The 27,441-nt window shown below is 46.9% G+C and overlaps 1 protein-coding gene across 2 annotated transcripts in view; it reads right to left on the reverse strand.

The window, feature by feature from the left end:
* Nucleotides 1-21,630, reverse strand: part of LOC146816634 (cytochrome P450 2K1-like) — a 303,227-nt gene extending 281,597 nt beyond the window's left edge. Inside the window, exon 1 of one of the 2 annotated variants that reach the window (XM_085610516.1) lies at nt 21,435-21,630. In XM_085610516.1, the coding sequence (XP_085466642.1) occupies nt 21,435-21,620 (186 nt within the window). In that variant the 5' untranslated portion in view covers nt 21,621-21,630. Of the gene's footprint in view, nt 1-18,986; nt 19,121-21,434 lie in introns of those variants that run through there. The other variant, XM_085610515.1, reaches the window with a different exon arrangement.
* Between the last annotated feature and the right edge of the window lie 5,811 nt (nt 21,631-27,441).

Raw genomic sequence — 27,441 nt, forward strand, 5'->3', positions numbered from 1 at the left:
GGGTGCCGCAGGGACCGTGGACTGTTCTACCAAGCTTCTCAACATCTGCCTGTGAGGTGGGCTGGCTGCTCTCTGTCTTGCTGGAGAGTACCGCACCGAGCCGGGCCTGACACCGGTTGCCGCATCAAGAAGATCGACGTGCTCATCGGCACGTGCCTTGCCGCGACCCGGAGGCCTGAAGCAGACCGAGAGTCGTATTTCCCTGCTCTACGAAGCCGCGCAGTGAGTGGCTGACGCCGGTGACGTCGACATCGTCACTGGGGGCTCGTCGGGGGAGTTGTGGAATCCTTGCATCGAACAGCCCGAGGAGCGCTCGTGCAACGAGCGCGGTGACACCGCCGGAGCGGCGTAGCTGCCTAAAACATCGAGGGCCTACAAATTGATTCATTCTCAGTGAGTATCGAATCACTCAAGAGACTTGAGACTATCGTCTGACGATCCCGACCAACCAAGAAAGCGATTATTGTGTAAACCTGTGATGCTTGATTTCAACTGCGGAAACTAGATAAAGATATATTATTTTTGATATAACTCACCTGTGTGGTCTAAGTTTGTGGTGTGCGGAGGGGGGATCATTGTGGTGTCTACGTGCAAATACCTTACACATAGCCTTGGGGATAAGCCTGTCTGCTCGAGCCAAGCTACCTAGAGGGTGAGCAGGGGTTATCTACCGTGTGTGTCCCTGTACCCTGACTAGAAGCAAGGGTCCCTATTTGGTCTAAGGTGTATACCTCTGCCAACTAGAGACCCCCAGATCTAACAGTGCCCGTACAGGAGTTCGAAAGGGCTAAAGCCGAGGGACTTCTGGGGAACTTCTCGATAGGCGAAGAGGAGGCACGGGAGTAGTACATCCCACTGGCGACGGAGGGGCTCTTCCAATCCCCCAATCATCCCCTTGAGGGTGCGGTTGAATCGCTCCACTAGTCCGTTCCCTTGGGGGTGATAGGGGGTCGTGAATCGGTAGGTGACCCCGCACTGTTGCCAGAGGGACTTCATATATTTCGAGATAAAGTTCGTGCCTCGGTCGCTGACGACTTCTCGGGGGAAGCCCACTCGGGAGAAGATCCCCATTAGGGCCCGGCCAACCACCGGGGCTGTTACAGTTCGTAGGGGCACCGCCTCGGGGTAGCGGGTGGTGTGGTCCACCAGTACCAGGATGAACCTATGTCCTTGTGCCGTGCGGGGGTCCAGGGGCCCCACAATGTCTATTCCTACCCTCTCGAACGGGGTGGTGACCACTGGGAAGGGTTGCAGAGGGGCTTTCAGCTTACGGCCGCTCTTCCCACTGGCTTGGCACGTGGGGCAGGACCGGCAGTGGTTAAGGACGTCGTTCCGCATCTTCGGTCAGAAAAAGTGAGTCACTAGGCGACTGTAGGTTTTGTCCTGGCCCAGGTGTCCAGCCAGGGGGACATCGTGGGCCAGAGTTAGTAGGAAGTCTCTGAAGCGGAGAGGCACCACCAGCACTCGACTGGCCCCTAGTTCTGCGATTCTTTGTTCGCTGTATAGCAGGTCGTTATCCCAATAGACCCAATGAGTTCCGGTGGAGTCCCCTGCGCTCTGGGCGCTGGCTTGCTGGCGGAGCCCCTCGAGGGAGGGGCAGGTCTTTTGCTCCTGGCGGAACTGCTCTTGGGTGGGCCCCCCTTCTTGACGCCACTGAGCCAGGCCGGGAAGGTCCTGGGGTTGCGCGACCCCTTCGGCCGTTGGTTCTGGGGGGTTGGTCTCGTCGTGGTCTTCTACTGGGGCGACCGGGGGCGGAGGTGCTGGCCATTCTGGATCTTCTGATCGGGGGACGGCACGGGCGGCCATGGACCGGGTGGTTACGCAGGCCCAGTCCGGGAGGCCCAGCATCCCCAGGTGCTCTCTTCTTTCGACGGTGGCCCACGGGGAACTCTCAAGGTCATTCCCCAGGAGGCAGTCCACGGATGCATCATCCCGGACCGTCACCTTCAACAGGCCGGAGACCCCTCCCCATTCGAAGGGGACGCAGGCCATTTGACACAGACTCTCGGAATTGTCGGCTGAGCGGACGGGGCAGAGAATGTTCGGCAGGATCTGCTCGGGCTTCACCAGGTGACAGCGGACGGCCGTCACACTGGCGCCTGTGTCACGTAAGGCCTCGGCCCGACGTCCATTAATGGTCACCCATTGGCCATATTTCCGGGTGTTGGCGGGTAGGGGGGCCCGCGGAACCATGTCCTTTCCCCCTAGGCATGCTAGAACCATGGCGGCCGGTTCCCACTCTTGCTGGGCCGGCTCATATTCTTCCTGTTCCTCTGATAGTCGTTCTTCCCCCAGGGCGGCGGCCGCTACCTGGCGGGGCTTTGGTGTTTGGTTCTGCGGGCAGCTCGGGTCATTGGCGTAGTGACTGACTCGCTGGCATCGGTGGCACGTGACGTTGGTTCGGAACCCCGGGCGCATCGGGGGGTTGCCCCGCCCGGCCGGGGGCGGGGTGCTGGCCACGGGTGTTGCCGGGATGGTGTCTCTCCCTCGCCCCTGGCCTCCTCCTCCTCCCCGGGGACGGTGCTGGCCTTGGTTGTTTCGGTTTTGCTCGTGCGGTCCTCTCCGGCCCACTCGGGTGCTTTCCCATCGGTCAGCTTCGGCGGCGAGTTGCCGGGGGTCAGTCAATTTACTGTCGAGGAGGTGCTGCCTGAGCTCGACGAAACAGTTGTTCGACAGGTGCTCCCATACCATAAGGTTAAAGAGTTGCTCGTAGGTCGTTACATGGCTCCCCTTGATCCAACCCTCGAAGGCTCGGCTGAAATAGTTGACGTACTCCACCCAAGTTGTACCCGGGATCCGGGTGCAGTCTCTGAACCTCTGGCGGTACATCTCAGGCGTGAGGCCGTAGCGGGTGAGGAGGGCAGCCTTCATGTGGTCGTAGGACGACATCTGGTGATCTGGGAGCTGCAATAGGGCATCGCGGCCTTCGTTGACGAACCTCCCCCATAGTCCGGCTCCCCAATCACTCCGGTCGATCCGGTGGGAGGTCATGGCGATCTCGTAGGCTTTGAACCACTGTTGTATGTCGTCCTCTCGGACATATTCTCGGACAACATCCTTGGGGATGTGGACTTTTCTCTCGGTTGCTCCCGGGGTGTGCGGTCGCTCAGGCACCCCCGGTTCTTTATTCTGTTTCCGGAGTTCTATTTCCGCCAGTTTGCGCTCGTGTTCGAGTGTTATTCTTTTTTCCTCGAGCTCTCTCTGTCTCTGTTTTTCTTCTCGCTCTTCTCGGAGCCGCAGATGTTCTAGATTTAGTTTCTGCTCGGCTAACTTTAGTTCCCCGTCCATCTTGAGTCGTGCCATTTCCAACTCATGTAATCTGGTTCTTTCTCTTTCTTGGATCTCCTCCTGCGAGAGGCCCGTTCCCCGCTCCTCGGGAGCCGTGGCGTTCCCCTCTGGTGCGACACTGTTTTGGTCGGGGGATCCGGTGACCCCAGTTTCCGCCCACGACTCAAGGGCGCGCTTTAAATCGTCTTTGGTACTCAGGCCGGTGGTAGCAATGCCTAGTTCCATGCAGAATTGTTTAAGTTCGCGGTGGCTATATTCTTCCAACTTATCCATTTGGAACTTTTCAGTGGAACCGCTATCTTTGGCTGACATCGTGGTTTTGTCGTGGGGTGAGCTACTCTCTGTACGATTACGCGTTGATTCGGATCGCGCCGCTGGCCACCAATGTTAGACGGACCGGGAGGGTCGGCCGAGGACAAGGGGAGAGGTCTCCGGGGAGAGCCGTCTCCAGCGATCGTACAGATAAATAACTTCCCCCCCACAGACAGACACCACACAAGGAGAAGATTTAGCGTTCTTTATAGGCAATTTCTTACGGTACGATGGAAGGTACAAGGAGGTCTGGACTCAGGGGTCCCCTCGATTCAAGTCTCTCAAGATGGGGAAAGGGGGTAGCGGGACAGTCTGGTTACCAGTCTGGTAGTTGAGGTGGTATGGTGGATAGCTCACAATCCTCGAGCTCGGTGTTCTAGCTGGGACGGGCCGCGGCAGCGCCAGCAGGTCCCGGTGAAGATGGTTGATACACGGTCCGCGGCAGCGCCAGCAGGTCCCGGAGAGATGGTCGATGCACGGTCCGCGGCAGCGCCAGCATGTCCCGGTGAGGATGGTCGTTACAACGGGCCGCGGCAGCGCCAGCAGGTCCCGGCGAGGATGGATGTTGCAGAAGGCCGCGGCAGCGCCAGCAGGCAGGACGATAGTTCACAAGATAGGGCAACGGCAGCGCCAGTAGTCCGTCAAGGCTGAGTTCTCTCGGTGTCTCTCGACTCCAGGATACAACTGGCGTCCTGCTCCGGAGCTGCCCTAGTTATAGGTCTGGCGCCCTTTGATGTCCGGACCCTCGCACTTGGAGGTCGGAGGGTCCGGGATGAAGGTGTCCAGACACCCAGCAGGGGGTGGAGCCAGCGCCTGGGGGAGCTGGAGGCGATCGGCACCCGGCGGGGGAGAGCCCTTGACGCTTCGTTCTCCCATTGTCCTGCCAAGTGGTCCGCTCACCTCCTGGGTGGAAGGTGGTGCCGGGATGCCGGGGCCGGCCAGGCCCAGGGTTAGGGTCGGGTGGAGGCCACGCGGCCTCGTGGCGCAGGGCCCAAGATGGCGGCTTGATCCGGCCGGGGGAGCCGGTGGTGGCTCGGTCCCGTGATACATAAAGGTCCGGGGGCAGGAGTTCCGTCGGGAGACGGAGTGCGGGTGATTCGTGTGGGTCACGCCTGGCGGGCCGGGGCTTAGGCCCTGTCATGCGGGGAGGGAGCAAGCCCTTCGTGTGGCCTGTCCAACAATGATGATTTCCTGATACCATTGCAAATGGAGCCATCGGTAGTTCTAACATTTTCAGAGAGGTTGAAGAGTCACTTCTAGTTGAACTCCTTAATTAAATCTACTCACATTTAATTATTCAATAATAGTGACAGTCTTTATTCAACCTGGACCCTGTTGAATGTTCTATTCTTTAATCACTTATATAGCGCATAGCTACCGGTAGGCATCCCAATACTGCTAGGGTGATGAAGCTATCTTAATGGATCAGAGGGGCCTGTTATAGAACATCAAAGTTTTAGGTGACTTACGGAACGATAATTCATTCATAATCAATCTCAAGGAGGTGGAGAGATTGTTCCACAGTTTGGTCACATTTTAGCAAAATGACAAGCCTCCCCATCTAGATCTTCTGATCAAAGGGATCTTGGCCAGGGAAGCATTGGAAGAGTGCAGGGTTCGCCCAAGGAGATATGGGGAGATTAGCGATTGAGATATCGTGTTTCAAGAAGGCCCTTGTAGGAGGCTGGCTCTGTATATACTATACCAAAGTAAGGTATAGTGTGCAAAGAGTCCAGGGAGTCTCCAGAGGTATAGCTGAGGCTAGATTAGACACGTTCTAACAGCTCTCTTTGTGGTAGTGTGGGTGAGCAGTTAGGCTTATCAAGAGGGTGTGTTAAGTATTTGCTGTATTCACTCAATCAAGGCTGATGATACAGACTCAGAGACAAAATCCATACAAATTAGGTAAATATAAAAAGGTATACTTATAGTTTATTTCGTAGAACCAAGCAGGACTTGGCACAGGCAAGTAAGAAATACTGTCAAATGCAAGACTGTACACAGAAATGCAAATGTGGATTGTACTGGAATTGTTTACAGTTTGTATTACTTTTAAAACAGTTCAAAATACAGTAAGACTATTTTTGATTACAGGTTAGTATGACAACTCCTAAGTTATAGCATAGTTACTTTCTTTTCAAACAAAACAGAAGGTCAATGACATTTTTTTAGGAACAAAACTTGTAACATTGGGAAAAAGAGTGTTAACGGTTGACAGGGAAGTAAATGGCTTTTGGGGGTTAGGACCAAGGTTCCCCAAGGTCCAGTTAGGCATTGAAAGTGCATCCCACCAGCAGCACTGGGGCGGCTGGATGCAGAGTGCAGAGGCCCAATGTTACCCAATGGAGTTAGGGGACACTTCGGTTGGGGGCTGCTCACGAGCAGGCCACTCGGTCTTGAGAGCCAAGCTCCTAGAGTTAAGGTCACTGCAAAGGGGGACCCAGGTTGGCACCAAGTCCACACCACCCGCGGCGCAGGGGCGGCTGGGTGCATGGTGCTGAGAGGAGCCCAATGCATTCCCATGGAGGTTGCCGATTTTGACTGTAGGCTATGTCGAGGAAGTCTGCCGGGAGGAACCAACAGCTGGGCAAGTAAGTTGCTAAAAGAATTCCTTCAGTTGGGTGGGTGTTACTCTAGCTTCGGGAAATTCAAGGAGGCTGTAGCGGACCCAGGCACAGGCTCCGAGGGGGAAGTGTGGGAGTTGTGGTAAATAAAAATTCCTTTACCGGGACTGAATTTGATACAGAAACATTATAAAATAGCTCAGTAAAATGAGAGGCAGAATCCGTGATATTAGAGTTTCGGAATGGGCTTTATTCCAATAATCGATTATAATCGGATGCTTCAAGTTCCATCACCACGGGGGTTCAGGAAGTGAAGTACATACTTTATTGACAAGAAGTAACTTTTATAGTACATACATTATAATGAAGTGAATACAGTAGGCGTAACAATTGATAAGGACATTGACGTTTTTGGTCTGCGTAACCGAAAATGGGTGTAATAATGAGTAAAAAGGAACATGATTGGTTATGATGTAATACATAGATGGATCTATAAGATAATACTTGGCATTGATGCGCGCGCAGCAGTATGACGTGTAATTGACGTGTAACTAGGGGGTGACGGGGACTTGACATTTAGCTCTATATGTGGAGACGAGAAGTCTGGGGGGTCAAGTCAACCTAATCCCAAATCATATCTAACATCCTATGTTTAAAGAACTATGTTATCCATAAAAGAGGGACTCTCGGACAGAATCTATTCTATACTGACTGTGCGTGCGTGTACAAGCGTCTAAGTGTCTACACTGAATGCGAGGGGGTAGGAATATTCCATGGTAACAGGGCTATGAATTACTTGCATGAGGACAGAGAAGATGGGCCTTTTTGCTTGGTAACTGGAAGAATGTTTACTTAAACTACTAGGCAGGAATGCATCGGCTGAGGGGGAGGCAGATAATTCGAAGGTGAAATACAGTTCTTGGCAGAGAGTAAGCTGATGTCAGGCTTCGTGAGCCGCGCAGAGAATGAGACAAAGTTCATGGTCACAGATGCAGGCTCGGGCTGGAGCTTTCAGAGGCAGAAGGCAAGAGGAGTTTTGATGACAGAATCAGGGCCTACTTGCCTGGACTGAAAAGTGGCATAAGTGAACCATATAAAGCCGATGGCCTTTCATATTTAGGAATGGGATATCCGGCCTATACATGGCGGATCTGTCAAAGGACATGTTGACGGTGGACGCACATGTATTTGCGTCTTCATAACTGGAACTGGAGGGAACATACATGTACTTGTGACATACACATGGAACCGTTGGGGTCCAAGATAGGGGACATAACTGACCAGAAAAATCCATATTTCCACATTCCCTCCTTGTCCCCTACTTGCCCTTCAAGAGATATCAATCTTCATCAATCCATTGATCTGTTCATATAACATCATTTGTTCTTCTTTCTTCTTCCGGGATCTTGAATGAAAATCTTGATGTGGAATGCACGATGTGGCACACAGACCACAAATTGCTGGTCCACATTGTAGACATAGACAGCAACTGAATAGTATGAGAAGGCCAATACCTAGGAAGGATAAAACTCTCCATCCCCAGGCTGATACCGCATTCCAAAACCAACTGGACCAAGTCCAAGTGCCTGGGTTCTGGTGTATCTGGCTTACAATCTTATGAAGGCGAGTGATGGCTTTATATACAGATGGCGAATTTTCTGGTATGAATACGCAGCAGCTTGATCCGATGACCCTACAAGCTCCGCCCCTATCAGCCAGGATGACGTCAAGGACAAGACGATTTTGAAGCACAACAATCCGCATAGCAGACTGTTCTTCCGTTAAATTGCCTAAGGCGGAAATAGTCTCATTCACTACTGCTTCAAGGGTTCTAGTTAATCTACGTATCAGCTTACTATTAGTAACAGTACCTATATAGGGAAAGATGCCTTTATTAAAATCTACATACTTGTCCCATGCCGTCTCAGTGTAATCGACAATGGGGAGATCTCTCCGTTCTCTGTTGTGTACTAAATGAATATTTCTGTAATAATCAGGAGGAGCTAGGAAAACAGGTGGCAAAAGGAATGCAATGTAGCAGGTACCATCCCAATCTAGAGGTAGACGCATATATGCAGTCTGACCACATATAAAGTAGGAGTGGCGAGAAGCTCTAAATGAAGATTTTCCTTGATCACTGAATTCTACCATAGTAGTGCATTTACTATGGCCCATATGTATGGAACCAACCTTTCTTACACATAATTCACCCCTCGCTGGGAATACTGACATGGTGGGTAAGACTAGTTCAATTTCAGATACGACATTTAGAATCATGAGATTAGGTGTAAAATTGCCTAATCCATATACTTCATTTTCTAGATCAGTTCCTGTTCTTTTGGGGCGACCCTCCTTGTCAGGGTAACAGACCTTGAGTAAAGCTAGGTTCAGATTTCCCCATACCCAATGATCTTGGTAAACTGCTGTGTCTGAGTCTATGGAATTAATTAAGCTAAACCATGCTCCACAGGAGCCATTATGTGTAAATGGATGTGGAAAGAAAGGCAGGACTCCTTCATAATTCTGATAGGGAGGGAGTCGGCCACACACCCAACAATTGGTGACATTACTAGTCTGATGGGAATGATGTAACATACTAATGAAAGTGTTATTGCGCAGCGCAAGTCTATAAGACAATTCATGCGGAGGTAAGTCACTAAAAGAATGTTCAGCAGCAACATTATAAACATGTCTAGAAATAGGGTAATATATGTGCAACAACATACTTGTAATAATTATTAAAAGACTCAATAAAAACAAAATTAATAATGTCACTATGCAGTGGCTACGCAGTGATTTACAATACGCCTGTCGTTTCAACATTTTTCGGGTATTTTCTCTACTCAGGTCCAAGGGATACATGTCAGAGACAATTCAACCGCTTCACCTTGGAGAGGACTTAAACAATCAAATTGCTCGACTGGTTGGGCCTAAGCTTTAGTTTGTAATTTTCAGATTTGTTAGGTTCAACAAAAGGGAGTTTTGTATCAGTCTGTGAGGGAGTGCAGGGCACAATGTCTATATCCGAAGATAGTCCATGAAATTTCTTGATGTGGCTTGAATGAATCCAGCCCTTGCGGCCCTCGATCTTCACGGCTGTTCTTGTGGTCAACAGGACCAACTTGGGTGCTTTCCACCTGGGCTCCAGCTGAGTCTTTCGGTCGAAATTCCTCACAAAGACAAGATTACCCGGAACAACGTCATGGGGTTTCACCTCAGTGTTGTCGGGAAAGGCTGCAGCTACCTGTGAACGAGAAGATTGTAGTGCAGACATCAAGGAAGCCAAGTAATCTGTCAGCATATTACAGTCAATATCAGTTATTTTGCGTGGTATAGGCGTCCCCCACATATTCGGTGGTCTACCGAAGATCACCTCATACGGGGATAGCCCTGTTCGAGAGTGTGCTACCATTCTCATGTAAAAGAGTGCAACTGGTAACGCTACTACCCAGTCGACACCTTTCTCTCTGCATATTTTGGACATTCTAATTTTCAGTATCTGGTTATGTCTTTCTACGAGACCTGCTGCCTCGGGATGTCGGACACAGTGGAATTTCCACTGATATCCTAACAGAAGTGAAACGTGTTTCATTAATTCGGATGAGAACGGCTGGCCGTTATCTGAGTAAACAGCACGTGGTAAACCGTATCGTGGGAAGAATTCTCGAACCAACTGTTTGGCAGTAGTCGGGGCAGTGTAATCTGAAACCGGGTATGCCTCCGTCCAACGGGACAGAGCGCAGACAACTACGAGAACATATTTGAATCCTCTGCATCGTTCCATCTGGATATAATCCATCTGGAGTACTTCAAAAGGATGATTAGGGGTATGAAATCCACCCTGTTCTACGGGAACGCTTTTAACTGGGTTGAACTGACAACAGATCATACAGGTACGGACCTTTTGTTTTGCTGCTGCTCGTAAATGTTTATTGAACCAAATGTGTTGAATGCTGTCTAGCATAGCTTTTTCTCCTAAATGTGCTGGACTATGTATAGTGTTAATTATGACCTGGACCATTGAATCAGGAAGGAACCATACAGACCTTTCCTTCATCATCCATCCTTGGTCCGTTTGGATCCCTCCTAATTCAGTCCATTTCTTTATTTCGTCTGGTGTAGCATGTGTCTGTATGTCAATTACGTCAAGAGTAGGATCTTTAACTGTCATACAATGTGTCGGTGTCGGGACTATTGTCTTTGTCATATCGGGGGTTTGAGTTTGAGCAATCAGTTTAGCTGTTCTGTCGGCTAGATCATTGCCTTGGGAAATGATATCAGTAACCTTCGTATGAGCCTTACATTTCATAATTGATATTTCAGTGGGTAGATGTATTGCATCTAATAATGCATGAATGAGGGGTCCGTGCTGAATGTGGGCACCGTGGGAAGTTAAATAACCTCTCTCTCGCCACAGCACGCCGAAGTCATGTACAACTCCGAATGCATAACGTGAGTCAGTGTATATGTTGACTTTTTTATTCATGGCTTGAATACAGGCTTGTGTCAGAGCGATAAGTTCTGCGGCTTGAGCTGACAAAGTAGTTATACGATTAGTTTCAATGACCTCAGTATCTGTTGTGACTGCGTAGGCGGCTACTAACTCTCCTGTACTTGTTCTCATGCATGAACCATCTACATACAAGGTCAGGTCTGGATCTGACAATGGGACATCGGTTAAGTCTTGTCTGGGTTTTGTTGTTATTGTAATAACTTCAATACAGTCATGGGCTAGTGGGTCTGTTCCGACTACTGGTAAAAGTGTGGCAGGATTCAATGTGTTACAGCGTCTGATTTCTATATGTGGCTGAAACAATGTAAGCTCGTATCCTGTAAGTCGCGCTACAGTCAAGTGTTGTGTTTGCGTTCTATTTACAAGAACCTCTACTGCATGTGGTACTTGAACTGTCAATGGATGTCCTAACACTATGGCATCGCTTTGTCTGATTGCTAAAGCTGTTGCTGCTACTGATTTTAGGCATGCAGGCAAAGCCTGAGCTACGGGATCTAATGTACTAGAAAAATAAGCACATGGTTTGTGTGCTCCTGCTTGTTCCTGTGTGAGTACTGACAAGGCCGTACCTTCGCGCTCTGTAACAAAGAGTGTAAACTGTTTTCTGTAACATGGCGTTGCTAAAACGGGTGCTTGACATAAAGCTTTCTTTAAGCTTTCAAAAGCTTGTGTGTGTTCCTGAGTCCAAGGGAGAACAGTCGGTGTGGCTGCCTCCTGTGTTGTCAATTGAATGAGTGGTTTTGCTAGAAATGCATACTGAGGGATCCACTGCCTACAATATGAAGTGAGGCCTATGAAAGCCCGCACCTCCTTCTGTGTCTTGGGTATTGACATGTTAGCAATTAACTGAATGCGGTCGGGTGTAAGCTGCCTTCCCTCCTTGGACAGCGAGTGACCAAGATAAATAACTCGCTGGACACAGAATTGCAGCTTAGAAGGGGACACCTTGTGCCCCTTTTCGGCTAGAAATTGTAAAACTGTCAGTGATGCTTTCTCACATTCGGGTTCGCTTCTAGCGGTGATCAGCAGATCATCGACATATTGAAGCAGGGCAGTGTTAACCGGCATGTGGATACTGTCAAGTTCTCGTTTCAGTGCTTGGCTATAGATGCTGGGGCTTTCTGTAAATCCTTGAGGTGCGCGTGTGAATTTAAAGCTTCGCCCATTTAAACTAAATCCGAACAAATATTGGCTTTCCGGATCTATTGGGACGCTGAAAAAGGCATTTTTGAGATCAATTACAGTAAACAATGTTGCTTCGGAATCAATAGCTGTCAATAATGACGAGATATCTGGGACCACAGGAAATTGTGGCACAATACATTTGTTTAACTCGCGCAGATCAATAACCAATCGATATACTGGCGGAGCTGTAGGATCTGTTCGTTTAAGAATCGGAATTATCGGTGAATTACATATATTGGAGTCTGTTTCTACAACTACTCCTTGGGCAATAAGCTCGTCAATGATTTGTAGTAAAGCCGTTACAGCATCTGGTGGTAACTTGTATTGTCGCATTCGTGGTAGCACCACTCCTGCCTTTAGTGTGACTCGATATGGTGTAATATTCATGCAACCAACATCAGTAGGGCCTTGTGCCCATAGATGTGTAGGTAAAGTCTGCAGTCGGGGATCCATGTCTCTAGATACATAGTGACCTTTAAAATCACGTAAAAACAACCTTACTCCTTCCGGAGAACAACATATTATGGCTCCTAGGGCTTTCAACGTTTTTATTCCTAACAAGTTTTCTGGACATGATTTAGTAAGCAATAAATCTGTAGTTCGGGTCAGAGGTCCTATCGTAAGTGGAAGAGGCTGTGACACTTCATTAACAATAGGTTTTCCTGAAAAACCAAGGGAAATATTCTGTGAGCCTGAGAGGGGTGCCCCTGGGACTTCACTTCGTTTTATAGTTGTTCGACTTGCCCCTGTATCGAGTAAAAATTTTCTATCTTGACCTAATAATTCACTATGTACATAAGGTCCTTCTTGATCTACAGGAATCTCGATAAGGGGTAAGTCAACTTCCCTCTCTAGGCTAGTTCATGCGTAACGTTGATACTCCGGATATTCATACTGTGCAGTCTGATACATTTGTCGTGTTGTTGTCTGTGTGGCAGCAACAGGCGACGGTGGTGCAGCTGGCACAAACTGTATTGGCTGTTGTACGGCTGGCATGGCCTGGGCAGGCTGCGTAGCTCCTTGTTCATTCTGATCTTGCCTTAGTGGCCGTGATCTTTCTTGTGTTTTACCTATGGCGATATTATGTTTTAGCACTGGACAATCGTGTACGTAATGACCTGGCTTTTTACAATAATTGCATGTCCCTTTTACAGGTCCTGCTGAATCGGAATGTGTCATACCCTTTTTATGTCCTTCAGCTGGAACTGTCTGGGAAACTAGCATTTTCATTTTCGTGTCTTTCATGCGTCTGTGTTCATGTTCTTGTTCCTCTTTAATTCTATTGTGGTGGTACTGTAACATTTGTAACATTTGTGTTGGAGTGTTACCTTGCCAGGTACTCTCGAATTTTAATACTCTATTCTTTACTGGGGGCAGGGCATTTTCCACTAATTTTGTTACAAACAGATGCGGGTATGATTCGCTACTTGCTTTTATGCCACTATTTATACCAAAACATTTCTCGAATCGGGCATAGTAATCGCTAGTGTCTTCATCTTGCTTCTGTTTACAGGCTGAAATTGTACCCCAATCTTCCTTTTTCGTAGTTAATAAACGTGGCAGTACCTGTACTAGTAGACCTGGTAGTGCTTTAGTTTTGTCCCCAAGCCCCGAACCTGGACCTCGGGCCCTTTCTTCTGCTTCTAATACTGACCATTCTATCTTTTGATCACCTACCTCCCACTCTTTTTCCTTGAGTTTCTCATAAATGCCAGCAGGCATCAACACCTTTAATATTGTCATAATGTCGGGGTAGGTATACTCTCCCATGAGTAACATGTCTTTAATTTCTCGGTGAAAACCCGCTGGGTCCTTGTCATGACTGGGTACTACTTTCTTCATTTCTAACAATTCTATTTTCGATATAGGCGTATATACAAATACACGTTTAAACTCATTGTCCTCGCCTTTTATTGGGTGTACTTCTCGTAAGGGATTCTGTCTATCCAGGTGATACGTCGTTCTTTCCTTGACAGGCAATGAGACATGCTCTGAGCATACAAAAAGAATATACTGCTTTCTAGATACTAGAATTTCTTTAATTAATTTGGTACCTGGACCTCTCCATTTATTCATAAGCAATTCAGTCAATATGTCAGGTAAGGGACCAGGGTCCGAATGCTGACTCTGATATAGTATAATGAGTTGTTGAATCATATAAATCCCAGCTAACCTCTGCTCATCTGGGGTGAGATTCAAAAATGTGCGTACTACTGTCTCATCACTATATTTTCCGGGACTGTCCATCCAATGAACAGCTGCCCTCGCTAAATCTTGTTCATCCATAGAATCGAGAAAATGATAACCCCTTCGTTCTCGGAGTAGTTTGTCGGCGGTTTGGAACGAATGCTCGTTAGACCTTATGTTAATTATAGGTATTTGGAAATTCCTGTCATTATCTGGACATATTGGACGTATTGGGTCAGTATGACATCTAGTCTGATTCCTATTACAAGATCTTCCTCTACCTACATAGGCTATGGTGTCTGACTGTCCGGCGGGCAGTCCTGACCCTTCTTCCTCGCTTTGCTCGAACTCGTCTGTCTCTAATCTCTCTTCGTGTAGGCGTTCTATTTCTTTACGGATCTTTCGGCACATGGCTATTATACAATTTTGCTTATCGTGTCTCCCTTCTGATATATTCTGGCTCCATTTTGTAAGAATTTTCATTGCTTCCGGATCTACCCCCGGTCGGTCTTGATTTCTGATCACACAGTTTATGAGGAAACGCAACAGTTCCCCCTGTATCTCTACTTTCTGGTATTCCATAGCTCTGTTAATACATTCTGGATCTCGCCCTGTTTGAACAAAATGATATATTTTATCTAGATGCGCAGTCATTCCTGGTAGCTTCGCTAAATACCCTGCGGCTCGTCTGATACGTAATGATGCCAGGATCATTTCGTCCTCTTTACCGAGCACCGGGTCATATCTACAATCTATAAGAAGTTCCTTAAGCGTACGATCACTTACGAATTTGGGTGTACGGGAATGCGCTGACTCTTGGAAAATAAGTTTATTTATTCTAGGTGGCGTAGAAAAAATATTGGTAGCACCTCCCGTGGCCCCGTCTGGGGCGTCGGGTGTGAAAGGATTCGTCGAACGTGACACAGCAACTATAGGTGTGGACTCAGCTATAGAAGTACTTGTAGGAACAGATGCAGAAACAGATGTGCTTGCCGGAACTTGTGACTCGATTTGTTGCCGCAGGGATACGGGTGCTGGATCTTGGCGTTGGACCTCCCTGGTATGCGGTCTACGTGGGGCGGAGTTAGCATACTCGGGAGCTGCGTCATCTAAATATGAGGAAAGAAAAACATCTTCTGCGGTTCTAGGATGCCCCTTAGGATGTACCTTGATTGGGAATAATGGGGGTGGCAAGTCTTTCGGTATCTCTGGAGTAGCCTTAGGTAATCCTTCGGCCAGAAGGGGATACATACCATTCATAAGGGCATTTCTTTGTCTGTCTACTTGTTCTGATTTCACTCGGATACCTTCCTCAATTAATAGATTCTCTCGAACTTTATTGGAATTCTTTTTACTCTTCTCTTCCTGTCTACGTGCTTTTTCTGTTCGTCTATGTGATTCTTTACGCCATAATTCAACGGCGTCTTTCTGTGACTGTCTGACTTTTCTTTTCCATAACTCTTCCTTGACTTTCATGATGCACTCTGCATCCCAGGTCCCCGCTGTGGGCCACCTCTGACTTTCTGGTAATCCCTTGGTGTAGTCTACCCATAAATCAAGAAATAATATAGCGTCTAAGCCATGTTTGTGATACATAAAGTGCCCTGGAGTGTCCCTAGGAGGAATAGGGACGGCTTCTTCGAGAACCCCTTTTCTGGTAGTGATCTGTCTTAATTTCGAAAAGAGCGGCATATTGAGAACTGACCTTATACTTGATTTTGACCTGATACTTGAATTTGAACAGACTTAATACAATAAACACGATAATGAACAGTCATTCATACTACGATATACAGAACATACTTAAACACTTTAAACATTTAACATTAAACCTTTAACTGAAACAACAATGATGATCGTCTGCATAACTAATCACCAAGCTTAATTCTCGACAATAACTAGACAATAACTAGATACTTCGGAATACTTCGGAATACTTGATATACTGCTAAACAGTACAGATACACTGCTAAAACAGTGCAGACCGGATTTGTGTACCCAAACCCGTCTTGACCGGCACAACCTATGTGCACGTCAGAAATGCCTCCCCAGCAATGGTACTCACCGGGTAGCTTCGGAAACGGAAGGCCTCAGTAACTTGAACTTGAACCGGACTGGACTCGACTCGACTCGACTCGTCGGACACTGGGCTTGACTTCGGACTGGTGGGTCTCTGTATACCTCGGATCTTGCTCTCTCAGCTAGGCTCTGGTCGGGATACTTCGCACTTCTCACCGCCTCGTCTGGGTGTTGATCGCAGTCTCAGTCGCCCCCGCTTGACCGGAGGGAGATACAGGAAATCCTGCTGGTACGCGTTATTGTCCGTCCAGCTGTGGCAGGAGACCGGGCCTGCAACGCACCGCCGGCGCGTGAGATGAGAAAGTGTCCCTGTTCGGGCGCCATCATGTGGTAAATGAAAATTCCTTTACCGGGACTGAATTTGATACAGAAACATTATAAAATAGCTCAGTAAAATGAGAGGCAGAATCCGTGATATTAGAGTTTCGGAATGGGCTTTATTCCAATAATCGATTATAATCGGATGCTTCAAGTTCCATCACCACGGGGGTTCAGGAAGTGAAGTACATACTTTATTGACAAGAAGTAACTTTTATAGTACATACATTATAATGAAGTGAATACAGTAGGCGTAACAATTGATAAGGACATTGACGTTTTTGGTCTGCGTAACCGAAAATGGGTGTAATAATGAGTAAAAAGGAACATGATTGGTTATGATGTAATACATAGATGGATCTATAAGATAATACTTGGCATTGATGCGCGCGCAGCAGTATGACGTGTAATTGACGTGTAACTAGGGGGTGACGGGGACTTGACATTTAGCTCTATATGTGGAGACGAGAAGTCTGGGGGGTCAAGTCAACCTAATCCCAAATCATATCTAACATCCTATGTTTAAAGAACTATGTTATCCATAAAAGAGGGACTCTCGGACAGAATCTATTCTATACTGACTGTGCGTGCGTGTACAAGCGTCTAAGTGTCTACACTGAATGCGAGGGGGTAGGAATATTCCATGGTAACAGGGCTATGAATTACTTGCATGAGGACAGAGAAGATGGGCCTTTTTGCTTGGTAACTGGAAGAATGTTTACTTAAACTACTAGGCAGGAATGCATCGGCTGAGGGGGAGGCAGATAATTCGAAGGTGAAATACAGTTCTTGGCAGAGAGTAAGCTGATGTCAGGCTTCGTGAGCCGCGCAGAGAATGAGACAAAGTTCATGGTCACAGATGCAGGCTCGGGCTGGAGCTTTCAGAGGCAGAAGGCAAGAGGAGTTTTGATGACAGAATCAGGGCCTACTTGCCTGGACTGAAAAGTGGCATAAGTGAACCATATAAAGCCGATGGCCTTTCATATTTAGGAATGGGATATCCGGCCTATACATGGCGGATCTGTCAAAGGACATGTTGACGGTGGACGCACATGTATTTGCGTCTTCATAACTGGAACTGGAGGGAACATACATGTACTTGTGACATACACATGGAACCGTTGGGGTCCAAGATAGGGGACATAACTGACCAGAAAAATCCATATTTCCACAGAGTGGGGCCTAAACTTGTGGCATCATTCCCACACCTCTTCCGATGATTTGGGCTGGCGCTGTGAAGTCGAAGTTTACCCTGACTTCGTGTTCTTCTTTTTCTTGTGTGACTTATCTGATGACAATTTAGACCTTGATGAAAATCAGTGGGAACGACTCCGAGAGTGGGCCTAGGATCTTCCACGGGACCAGACCTGGAGTGGTGCCAATGTGAGACCTATTGGCTTTGTGAATGTTTCTTTTAGGCGTGTTGGACAGCAGCGCACCTGCCGTGCAGCATGTCTTAAAAGTTTATCCCAAAAAAAGTGCTATGACGTAGTCAACGCTTGCCGAGTCATACCGTTTTTTTTTACTTTCATCCATGCTGCACAGCACCCCTGCAACTGTACAACATGGCAAAGAAGACATTAACAAAGCTAAATAGCTCTACTATTTGAATTTTCTGTGTTTTTAAGCTATGTTGTACAGCTGTGTGGCTGCAGGTCAGCATGGCTAAAAGTTAGGAACAAGCATTGGTATAGCCAATAGGTCTCGCCTTTGGGACCTTATAAGTGTTTAGCCATGCAACAGTTAATGTTGTTGCAATGAGGATATTGTGCTGCATAACTAAATACTTATAAGGTCCCAAAGGCAAGACCTATTGGCTATTCCAATGCTTGCTTTTATGGGTGCGGCCTGAGGATTCCAGATGTGCATAAGGGGTATGTGGGATGTCTTGCTTGCAGTGTGCCCAGCATGATGGTAAGTGAGTGCATTGACTGGGGCTAGTGGGTGGTGTAAGCGTCCTTCCTGCACTGCGTTGGGTCGATGTGAAAAGTCTGTAACATGTCCTCTTGTTGCTGGGTGTGGGTGCATGACGTCACATGAGACACAGAGTAGGACATGAAGTGTGTGAAGAAACATGATGTGACTGTGCAGGAGGGCGGGGGAGAGGCAGCAAACCGTGGAAGAGGCGGAGTAATTCAAGGGAGCGAGGGATGGGGAAAAGAAACAACATGGGGGAGAGGAAATGAAAAGGTGGCATGGGGTGGCAAGAAAGTGGAGGGGCTGAGCGGGGGACGGGGGGAGCGGGCAGCTCAAGAGACAGTCAAGCGAAAAGAAAGACCGATCGAAAGATGGACAGAGAGGAGTGAAGGGAAGTAGTACCCGAGAGAGGGAAGAGAAGGAAGAACATGAAATGAAGCACTGCCGGAGAGAGAGAAAAGGAGCAGAGGGAGAAACTAGGCAACAAGCAGAGAGCTCGACAGAGAAGTGAGGGGAGAACCTACTCAACAGAGAGACAAGTTGAACACACCCGTTGTGATCGTGGTGCAGTGCACACTCACTGCACGCTGAAGGGCTCGCAGCAGCGGGCGTTGCACACTTACCTCAGTCGTAGAAAGCACTGTGTCTTCGTCTAGGCTTAGGACTGCGTCCGTGACTATGTTGTCATAGAGCAGGAAACGGCAGCTCATGAAAGGTAGGCAGATGTTAATATTTTTGTTAAAAGGTCAGTGCATACTCGGGTACAGCAGAGCCAATCTTAGTACGGGTTAAAGGTCAAGGGAGGCGAGAAGACAGGGCTGCACAGCAGACCTTTGTGAAACTAGAAGCCAGAAGCAGCAGTACTAGTTTGCGTCCTAGAATTACTGTCGTCCCACAGCTACAGGCATCGCTGCGGGGAGGGCAGGGCGGTTGCGGGAGCGGGCGGGACTCACCGCGCTGCCAGTCTGTGGCTTAGGCCGCTTGGGATCCTCCACAGCAAAGATAGTGTACTCAGAGAGGAAAGCGGGCTCTGCTATCATCCCGACCAGCAGCTATAGCATTCGAGGCAGTAGCAGGGAGACGGAAATAAAACAGTAATGAGGGGAGACACACACAGCGCTGTTAAAATAGAACTACCCAAGTCCAGCAGAAAGCAGTACACAGCAGACAGACCCGAAACCACTCTTACATGTCACGTTCTAAATGTGCTAGAGGGAAAAGCAGGCAAGAAACATGAACGCGCTTTATGTTCGGGGTCGCTTCCGCATAATATTGACAGGCTTTGTAGTGCAAGTAGATATGGTATCAGCTCAACATCCTGTAATTATGGGTAAATCATCTAATTAAAAATACGAATGTGAGCTTGTGTTATGGAACTGGTGCTCACATAAAGCACTCATACCTTCAGGGTGGGTCGACTTCATGTGATAGGAAAAGGCCAAAAAAGAAGAAGAAGAAATATTATCACAATCATATTGTGAGTAGTGGACGATCACCGATTAAGACAAATCAATCAGCACTTGGTCCATGCACCACAGGAAGAAAAGGAAGGGATGCCTCACACACCCTGCCCAATTAGAAGGTAGCAATGAACAGTGGTAAGGATGCCAACGAATGGTAACTAATGGGTGGGTTAAAAGCCCCTTTTTAGAGGATTTTTTTTTTAGGCACAATAAATCGCCAAACAACAGCAAATGTGCGCTGCCTGCTGGCTCAACTTAAAAAATGTTTTTTTTAATTACCTAGTGAGGAGTGGTGGGGCCTGAAGTGCAGGCCCTTAACTCATCGACTTTCCACCTCCTCCACACACAAAAAAAAACCAAAAGAACAAAACATATTTTTAAAAAACACAAAAGCCTGCTGAGGCTGCCACCAATGCGTCCTGGGGTGTTTTCATAATCCCTTAATGGACATTGGCTGTAAACCCACTCAGGGCAGAGGTTTCCATCTTGCCTTCCTCACACCCATTTGATATCACTTTTTCAATGGGTGACCATGTGTTTGAAAGCAGATATCATGAGACACGTGAGTTGGCGGGTCCGCTACTGTGACCCATGTGCCGCCTTTTCAGACCATTTCTCATGCTGGCCAATATCTTTTCAACGTAGTAAAGCCAAAACGATTAGCATCGGCAGGCTTGTCCACACCGCCTTTGCATTATGTGCAGTAGCTCAAGGTTGATTTTAGCGATCAGATTTTGCCACTGGCCATTGGGGCAAAATGGAGAAAGCAATTCAATAAGCATTTGACACAGCAGTTGTTTATAAAATGATTCTGGTGTGTAATATCGTTTTAGTACAGACAAATCCCGATCCTTGTAAAACGTGTGAAAAAAGGAATTAAACAGATTTGCTACTATTTCTTTAAAAAGCAATGGAACAAACTGACTTTTTACCACAGATTTAGTTGCATGTGTGACATGACATTTATGTTATTGAAGAAAATGTCGTCAGGTCCTTATGATGTAAACAAGGATAAAAGAAGCAAGTTTAGTTTGCTCCATTTGTTTTCTCCTAAGTTAAACTTCTACGTAACGTGCCGAGGAAATCTATTTGTTCCATTTCCTGTTAGCAGGAGGAATTGTGCAAAAACGCATAGCCCTGTATTTGCACCTGTAAAAACATGTATGTATCTGGTAGGGTGCCAGGTGATTTCTCAATGGTGGCAAGACATTTTCAAGTGGCCAGTGTCATTTTGCAATGGCCTTTGCACCGACTGGCTGGTGCAAACATGGCTTCTGCACCGACAATCCTTTGCAGAAATGAAGGCACCTGACCTGGCACCTGTGAGTGGCACCACCAATGCAATATACGGAATCGTGGTCCTCGTGTCTCCGCACCAGTGTGGAAAAACCATATGTATCGTTTTCGTTTCCGATTCTACAGTGAGGGAGATTGTGAAGTCGTTGCTTCTCTTTTTGAATGATCGAATCCCTGGGTAGATGGTGGTTCAGGGTATTAATTACTTCATCTCAAAAACGCGCTGATTCTATAAGTAAGAAACACGCACTGACTCTAAACAATGCTGAACTTGCATTTGCCGTGGCGTTAAAAGGCGCGCGCTGCGCTCACCTCCAGTAAGGTCAGGTAGGGTCTCCCCAGGTTGAAGATGTGCAGGTTACCGATGACCGGCAGCGGCCTCGGTCCGGGAGGGAAGTTGCTGTATTTGTCGCTCTTCCGTCCGTTTATAAAGTTTATTAAAAAAACGAGAGTTAAAACACACAGCAGAAGTGCGACAACGGGATCAGGAAAATACATCTTCACACAAACCTCACCAATGCCACTGGTGGTAACGAGAGCGCGCGACTTCTCTTATGAGGAGATCATTAACGAGGCGCTTTTCAATCACGAGTTTAGTTGGGATGTATTGGCCCAAGCAGTGGTTGTAACGTCACCAAAAATGTAAAGGGGATAAAACTATCCACGACTGGACGACGTAAAAACGTTCCTTCCATCTTCCTCCTGGGTTGTCGAACGAAGGGGTGACGCCCTCCAGTAGCCACTTTGCTCCCCTCTATCGTAAACATGTAGAGAGGAGATAGGTGTCTGCAGCGCGGACCCCAAACCGGAGGCAAACGCTCTGGGCACAGGCGTCTCTCACGTAGGTGTAGGCGAGACGTAGCCACGTAGGGGTACGGGAGACCTATTGGTTTTCACAATGCTTGTTTACGCACCAAACACGGTGAAACGGTTCTGGTTTATTGCAAGTCGTGCTTTATTGATCCTGTGTGGTGCTGTCTGACAGAGAGACAGACTCCTAAATCTAACTTCTGAACAAGCCAAGGCAGTCAGAAGAAGTAGAAAATTAGAGAGGTGCTGGACACCTAAATAGTTTCATGTCTCTTCGCAGTCCTTGCGCCATTTTTTGCACATTCTAGATAAAAAAGATCCTTTTGTTTAGAGTGAATGTTCTAAATCAGATTTCTTTTAAGTTATTTACTCGTGTGCCGAGTTTTAGGGGTCAATGAACTGCCCACAGCGCTCTTTAAAAATAATAAACACAGTCCCTGGAAGCGGAATCACGCGGACACGCGCCCTTTGGTGAGTTTATAAAGAAACCCAGATTTCAATCTGAGACACGTTTCTCTTGTGGGAGTTAGAGAAGATGTGCTTATTTGTTCATCCTTTTGTAATTGTATTTCTATAGCGCTTACTTTTGACCACAACTTGTGATCTTGACCGATTTCCTTAATTTATGTGTATCTCTTTTCCATTGTCTGAGCTAGCAAGCATCTACAAACATTTATTTATTAACAGTCTCAAAAAGCGGGATCCAGACCCCTGGGAGTATGTGAGCGCCTTCCAAAGCTCGCCTGAGCAGTGCATTGGCAGAGTTACAATGGACATTCTAGAGAACGATTAGAAAAGGAATAGAGCTTAGTGCCCAAGACGTTGGAGGCAGTGAGGACGTGATTGCAGTAGCATTCCATAGAGCAGATGTGTTAGGTCGGGAGTCGGGAGATAATGTGAGGGGTTTGTTCTGGCAGGTGGGATGGCGTTCCTGACTCTGAGGGCCGCATCTGAGAAGGGCTGTTTCAAAGTTCCAGTGGTGCTGGAACAATTGCAGGGTCGGATTGGTAAGGCGGGCACTCGGGCAATGGTCGAGGGGCCGGTATCCGAGTTCCAGATATGGGCTGCCTTTTTGGGCAGCCTAGGGGGGCCGATTTGGGCTGTGTCTGGTGTGTTCAGATGCCGCCATCGGCCCTGTGCGTGCCAGAGTGGCCTTTCTGGAGGCAGATGGGAGTCTATTACCTCCCTTTTATCAACGGGCAGCGGTGCCACTCCCTTTCTCTCGCTGGGCCGGCCCATTAATGTATGCATATTGAGCAGGGGCAGAAGTGGCCTTGCTTGTTTTCAGGTATTTTTTTTTTATCCAAGTAAAGTTAATAAAGCATGCCTCTGTCAGAGACCCCCTACCTTCTTTTTATAAAACTTCGCCAAAGCAGTGTTTCTCGAAAAGGCAATATGCAAATGTGGGCCACTTTTTTTTTGCGTGTACTGGCCGATTTTTAATTCCCAATCCAACCCCGGAGGAGGCTACCATAAATTTTACATTTTACTTGCGTCAATGAAGTAATTGGGAATGAAAAATTTAAGCGTCACACACAAAACAAGTGTAGCAAATGAGTTACGCACATTTAGAGGAAGAGTACCAAGGGTCAGGTATGTAGCTAGAGGTGCATTTTCGAGCACGTTTTCGCAAATATTTGGATTGGGAGCGCACTGTCATTTACAAACAGCACAATTTCCTTCAAAAGGGCCATTACATTTGAACAGACATCTACTTTTACTGATAGAAAATAAAATATATCACTCACCAACAAGTTTTGTGGAAATTGTGTTTGAGCAAATATTTATCATTTGTGCATCATCAGGTAAAATGTCTTGACCCCTTAAAATCTTTGGGCTTGATTACGATGGTGGTTGGACGAGCGTTTGACAACCATCGTTGCGTAATTAGGACCGACCAACAAGTAGTCGGCGGTCCCACCCGCCAAATTATGATGCGACAGCTGTGTTGGCGGTCAGAAAGGGCTGCAGCACAAGCCACAATGGAGAAAGGGATATTTTGAAACGACCATGCCTATGTGCCAGGCACCATGTGGTGCCTGGCACACAGGGCACAGATGATTGGGGGGGGCACCACAGGTGTCCCTAAGCCCTTATAGCAGAGGCCCACAGGGGACGGGGGCCCTCAAAGTCCCTTTCCAACAGCCTTTCCATGGCGGGCAGTCTGCCATGGAAAGGATGTCGGGAAGGGACATCATAATCCCTACGGCGATGACGGAGCGAGCACCGCCACTATTGTAGTGAATACGATATGACCAAAGGGCTCCTCGAGCCTGTCGGAAGCGTCGGTCAGTCTCTCTGACCGATGCCGTCCGATCGACCCCTCCATAGTGGGGGTGGGGTCGAACTGGTCTGCTGGATGGTGGTAAAACCACCATTTACGGCCTGTCGGTGGGGGTCCGACTGACATCCTACTGAGGTGCTTTATTTCTATCACACGTCAGGGAAGAAGGTCCTTTCGTATATTGGGGCCTTCTCTTTGGAATAAACTTCCAAACCATTTGAGACCGTGTCCAATCACTCTAGCTTCGGGAAGAAGCTTAAGAGTTGGCTGTTCCACTTGTAAGTGCTGCTTTCTTATTCATATTCAACAGATGCGCTGGAAAGCCCTTATTTGAGGGCAGCCATGCATGGTTAAGTCTTTATAGCATAACCTAACTTCTGATTTACAGAGCATGTGCTTCATTTTTGCTTTCCTCACCACGATATATTTGGAAGTATTTTTACATACATTTTTAAAATTTTACATTTTGTTGTATTAGAAAAAAAATGAAATACTTCAGCATTTCCTTTTACGCTCCCTGTGCCCCAGAAGCATTGTCACATAGATCACTCTACAAAATCCTTTCCTTTTACAGTCAAAGAAAGAAAAGTAAACACCAATCTCCATGTTAAAATAATAAGCAGCTTTGTATCTATAGATACATCCTGACATTTTGACCTCTGTCTTTGAATGCACAGCAAATGTGAAAAGATAAAAACAAACATTTTAACACATCTTTATTGCACGTTTACCTTCAGAACTCCTGCATGGTTATTTCGAGTGTGCTGCAGCACACCTACTTCCAGTGCCTATGCAGAGTTCTCGGCGATTTGAAGACAGGAGTTTCAAGACACAGAGAGTCAGAGCTTCTGAGGGAGCAGGAGCCTCCTAAGATGATTAGTTTATTTGTGAGATAGTTCACTTGGCCTTCATATTGTGGGTAATGCAGGCCATTTTAAAGGTGCTCCTTACTTTAATGCAAAGCCAGTTGACAGCGATCAAGATGGGTGAAGTGGTCAGATTGTCTTGTGCCAGAGACCAAGCGAGCAACAGAGTAGAGGGCTGCTTCCAGGGAGACAAGGTCTCTCTGGGAATTCCTGTGATCATTGGGTTGCCATAGTCGAGTTTTGAGAGAACCATCAATCGACAACTGTTTCAAAGTCATTGGCGGGGATTAGGTATTTGATCCTTTTGAGAGGCTTGATTTGAAATTGGGCACACTTAGCTATGGCATTGATATGAGCATGAAGGTTCAGATTAGTGTTAGGTGTAAAGCCCGGGTATTTAGCCTTGTAGAGAGTTAAAGCCAAGAAGATCAGAGGAGGCTGTCCAGGACTATGTGTGTTGATTGCAGTGTAGTGGAAAGAGTAGAAGGAACTCTGTCTTCCTGGGGATTGAGTTTAAAATGGTGGAGCAACATCCATTCTTAGAAGTCTGACAGGGCTTCTGACAGGTTTGGAAGATCCTAGGGAAGAGAGGCTCTTAAACATAGCTGGATGTTATCAAAAATAGAGATGAAAAAAGGTTGTTTTATGTTCCAGAGGGTCGAGAGGGGTTCTATATAAAGATTGAATAGAGTTGGTGACAGGATTGAGCCTTGGTGTACTCCTTTTCGCAGAGACAGGGAGTTGGAGAGAAAGGTTGAGATCTTGACTTGTTGAGAGCTATTGAATAAGTATGGCTTAAGCTAGCTCAGTATACTACCTTAGAGACCCATTCGATCTTCTAGGATTCTTAGAAGGGAGGAGTGGTTGGCTATGTCAAATGCAGAGGATAAGTCTAATAGAACTAGAAGATAAGAGTCTCCATTGAACATTATGTGGAGGGTGTCATCGGATACTTGTAGCATAGCGGGTTCGGTGCAGCAACTAGATATGGAAAGTATTTGGTGGTAATCAAAAAGGGTGTTTTTCTTGACATATTTGCTGGGCTAGTGAGCCATGCATCTGTCCAGAAATTTGGCTAGAAATGGGAGGGGAAGATAGGTTGGAGGTTGGTGGGGTCAGTGTCTGGTTTCTTGAGAAGTGGGTGATCTGGTTTGCTTTACACCTTCAATTAGGGAGGAGTTGATTATTTATATGAGCTAAGGGATTAGTGGTGTGGCAGTGTTTTTGATAATTTTTGCCAGGATGGAATCAGAAAAATGAAAGGAGAGTTTGAGTGCTCACATTGTCATTTCTAGAGCAGGTTCAGTTAGGAGTTCTACGTTAGACCATATTTCTTTGGATTTGCATGCCAGTGCTTATGGCAGCAGCATGTGAAAACTTTTTGGTGTAGATAGCTCAACTATTTAAATCTTGTTAGAGAAGAAGTTTTAGAGGTTGTTGCAGCTTTCATTGTTGTGCTGAAGGTTGATTTGAGGTCGCATAGAGGTAGACTTCCTGACATTGTCAAAGAGTTTCTTGTGTTTCTTCTTGGCCAATATTATTTATCTTCTGATGAATTCCACTTTGAAATTGAGGATATGACAATTGTATTCTTTGCGCTTACAGAAAAGAGTTTCCAGGGATTCCTTAGGAGGGGTTGGTTGCCATGAGCATTCAATAGTTCTGAGTGTTTTCCGTTCCTCTAGACCTTTTAGAGAACCATTGTGCTGAGCAGTTGAGTAGTTCTTTTAATTTTAAGTGGTGCTAGTTCTTTGGTCACTTCAGTGAGGGTTGCACTATAGTTCTCCATTAGGTTTGTCGTGTCAGTGGCAGTTCTGATTGCTGGAGTTCTGAGGTAATTTTGGAGCTTAGCACAGATTGATTGATGTTGTTAAAGTCTGTGATTCAAGTTCTATGTTTTTTATGGGTTGAACACAGGAGGAGGTTTTTGTGCAGAGGAGGGAAAGGGGATCAGGAAGGGGTTGCACTATTCCACTGGTATTGGAGGGAGGTATTTAATGAGGTCTCTGGAGCTGATGATGAGGACGAGAATGTGTACAGGGGAGGAGCATAATTGTTTGAGATCATTGTTGTTCAGGAAAATAATCAGTTGGGCTAATGCTCAGTCAGATAGGTCTAACCAAGTTAAGTTGAAATCATAGAGGAAGAAGCTGTTCGTCAATCTTTTAGCAAGGAGTTCAATTAGTTGTTCAATAAAGCAAAGTTTGTTACCTGATCGTGTGTATCGTTGGTATCTTTTGAGACATTTTTATTTCAACCAATAGGTACTCCAAACCAGTGTCTACGTTTGTTTTAGGTTTTTACATTGGAGGGAAGACCTGGGGAGAAGTGTTACACCTCCTCTTTGAGGTGGGCAAGC

This window comes from Triturus cristatus, chromosome 6, assembly GCF_964204655.1.
Source record: "Triturus cristatus chromosome 6, aTriCri1.1, whole genome shotgun sequence".
NCBI classification, from domain to species: domain Eukaryota; kingdom Metazoa; phylum Chordata; class Amphibia; order Caudata; family Salamandridae; genus Triturus; species Triturus cristatus.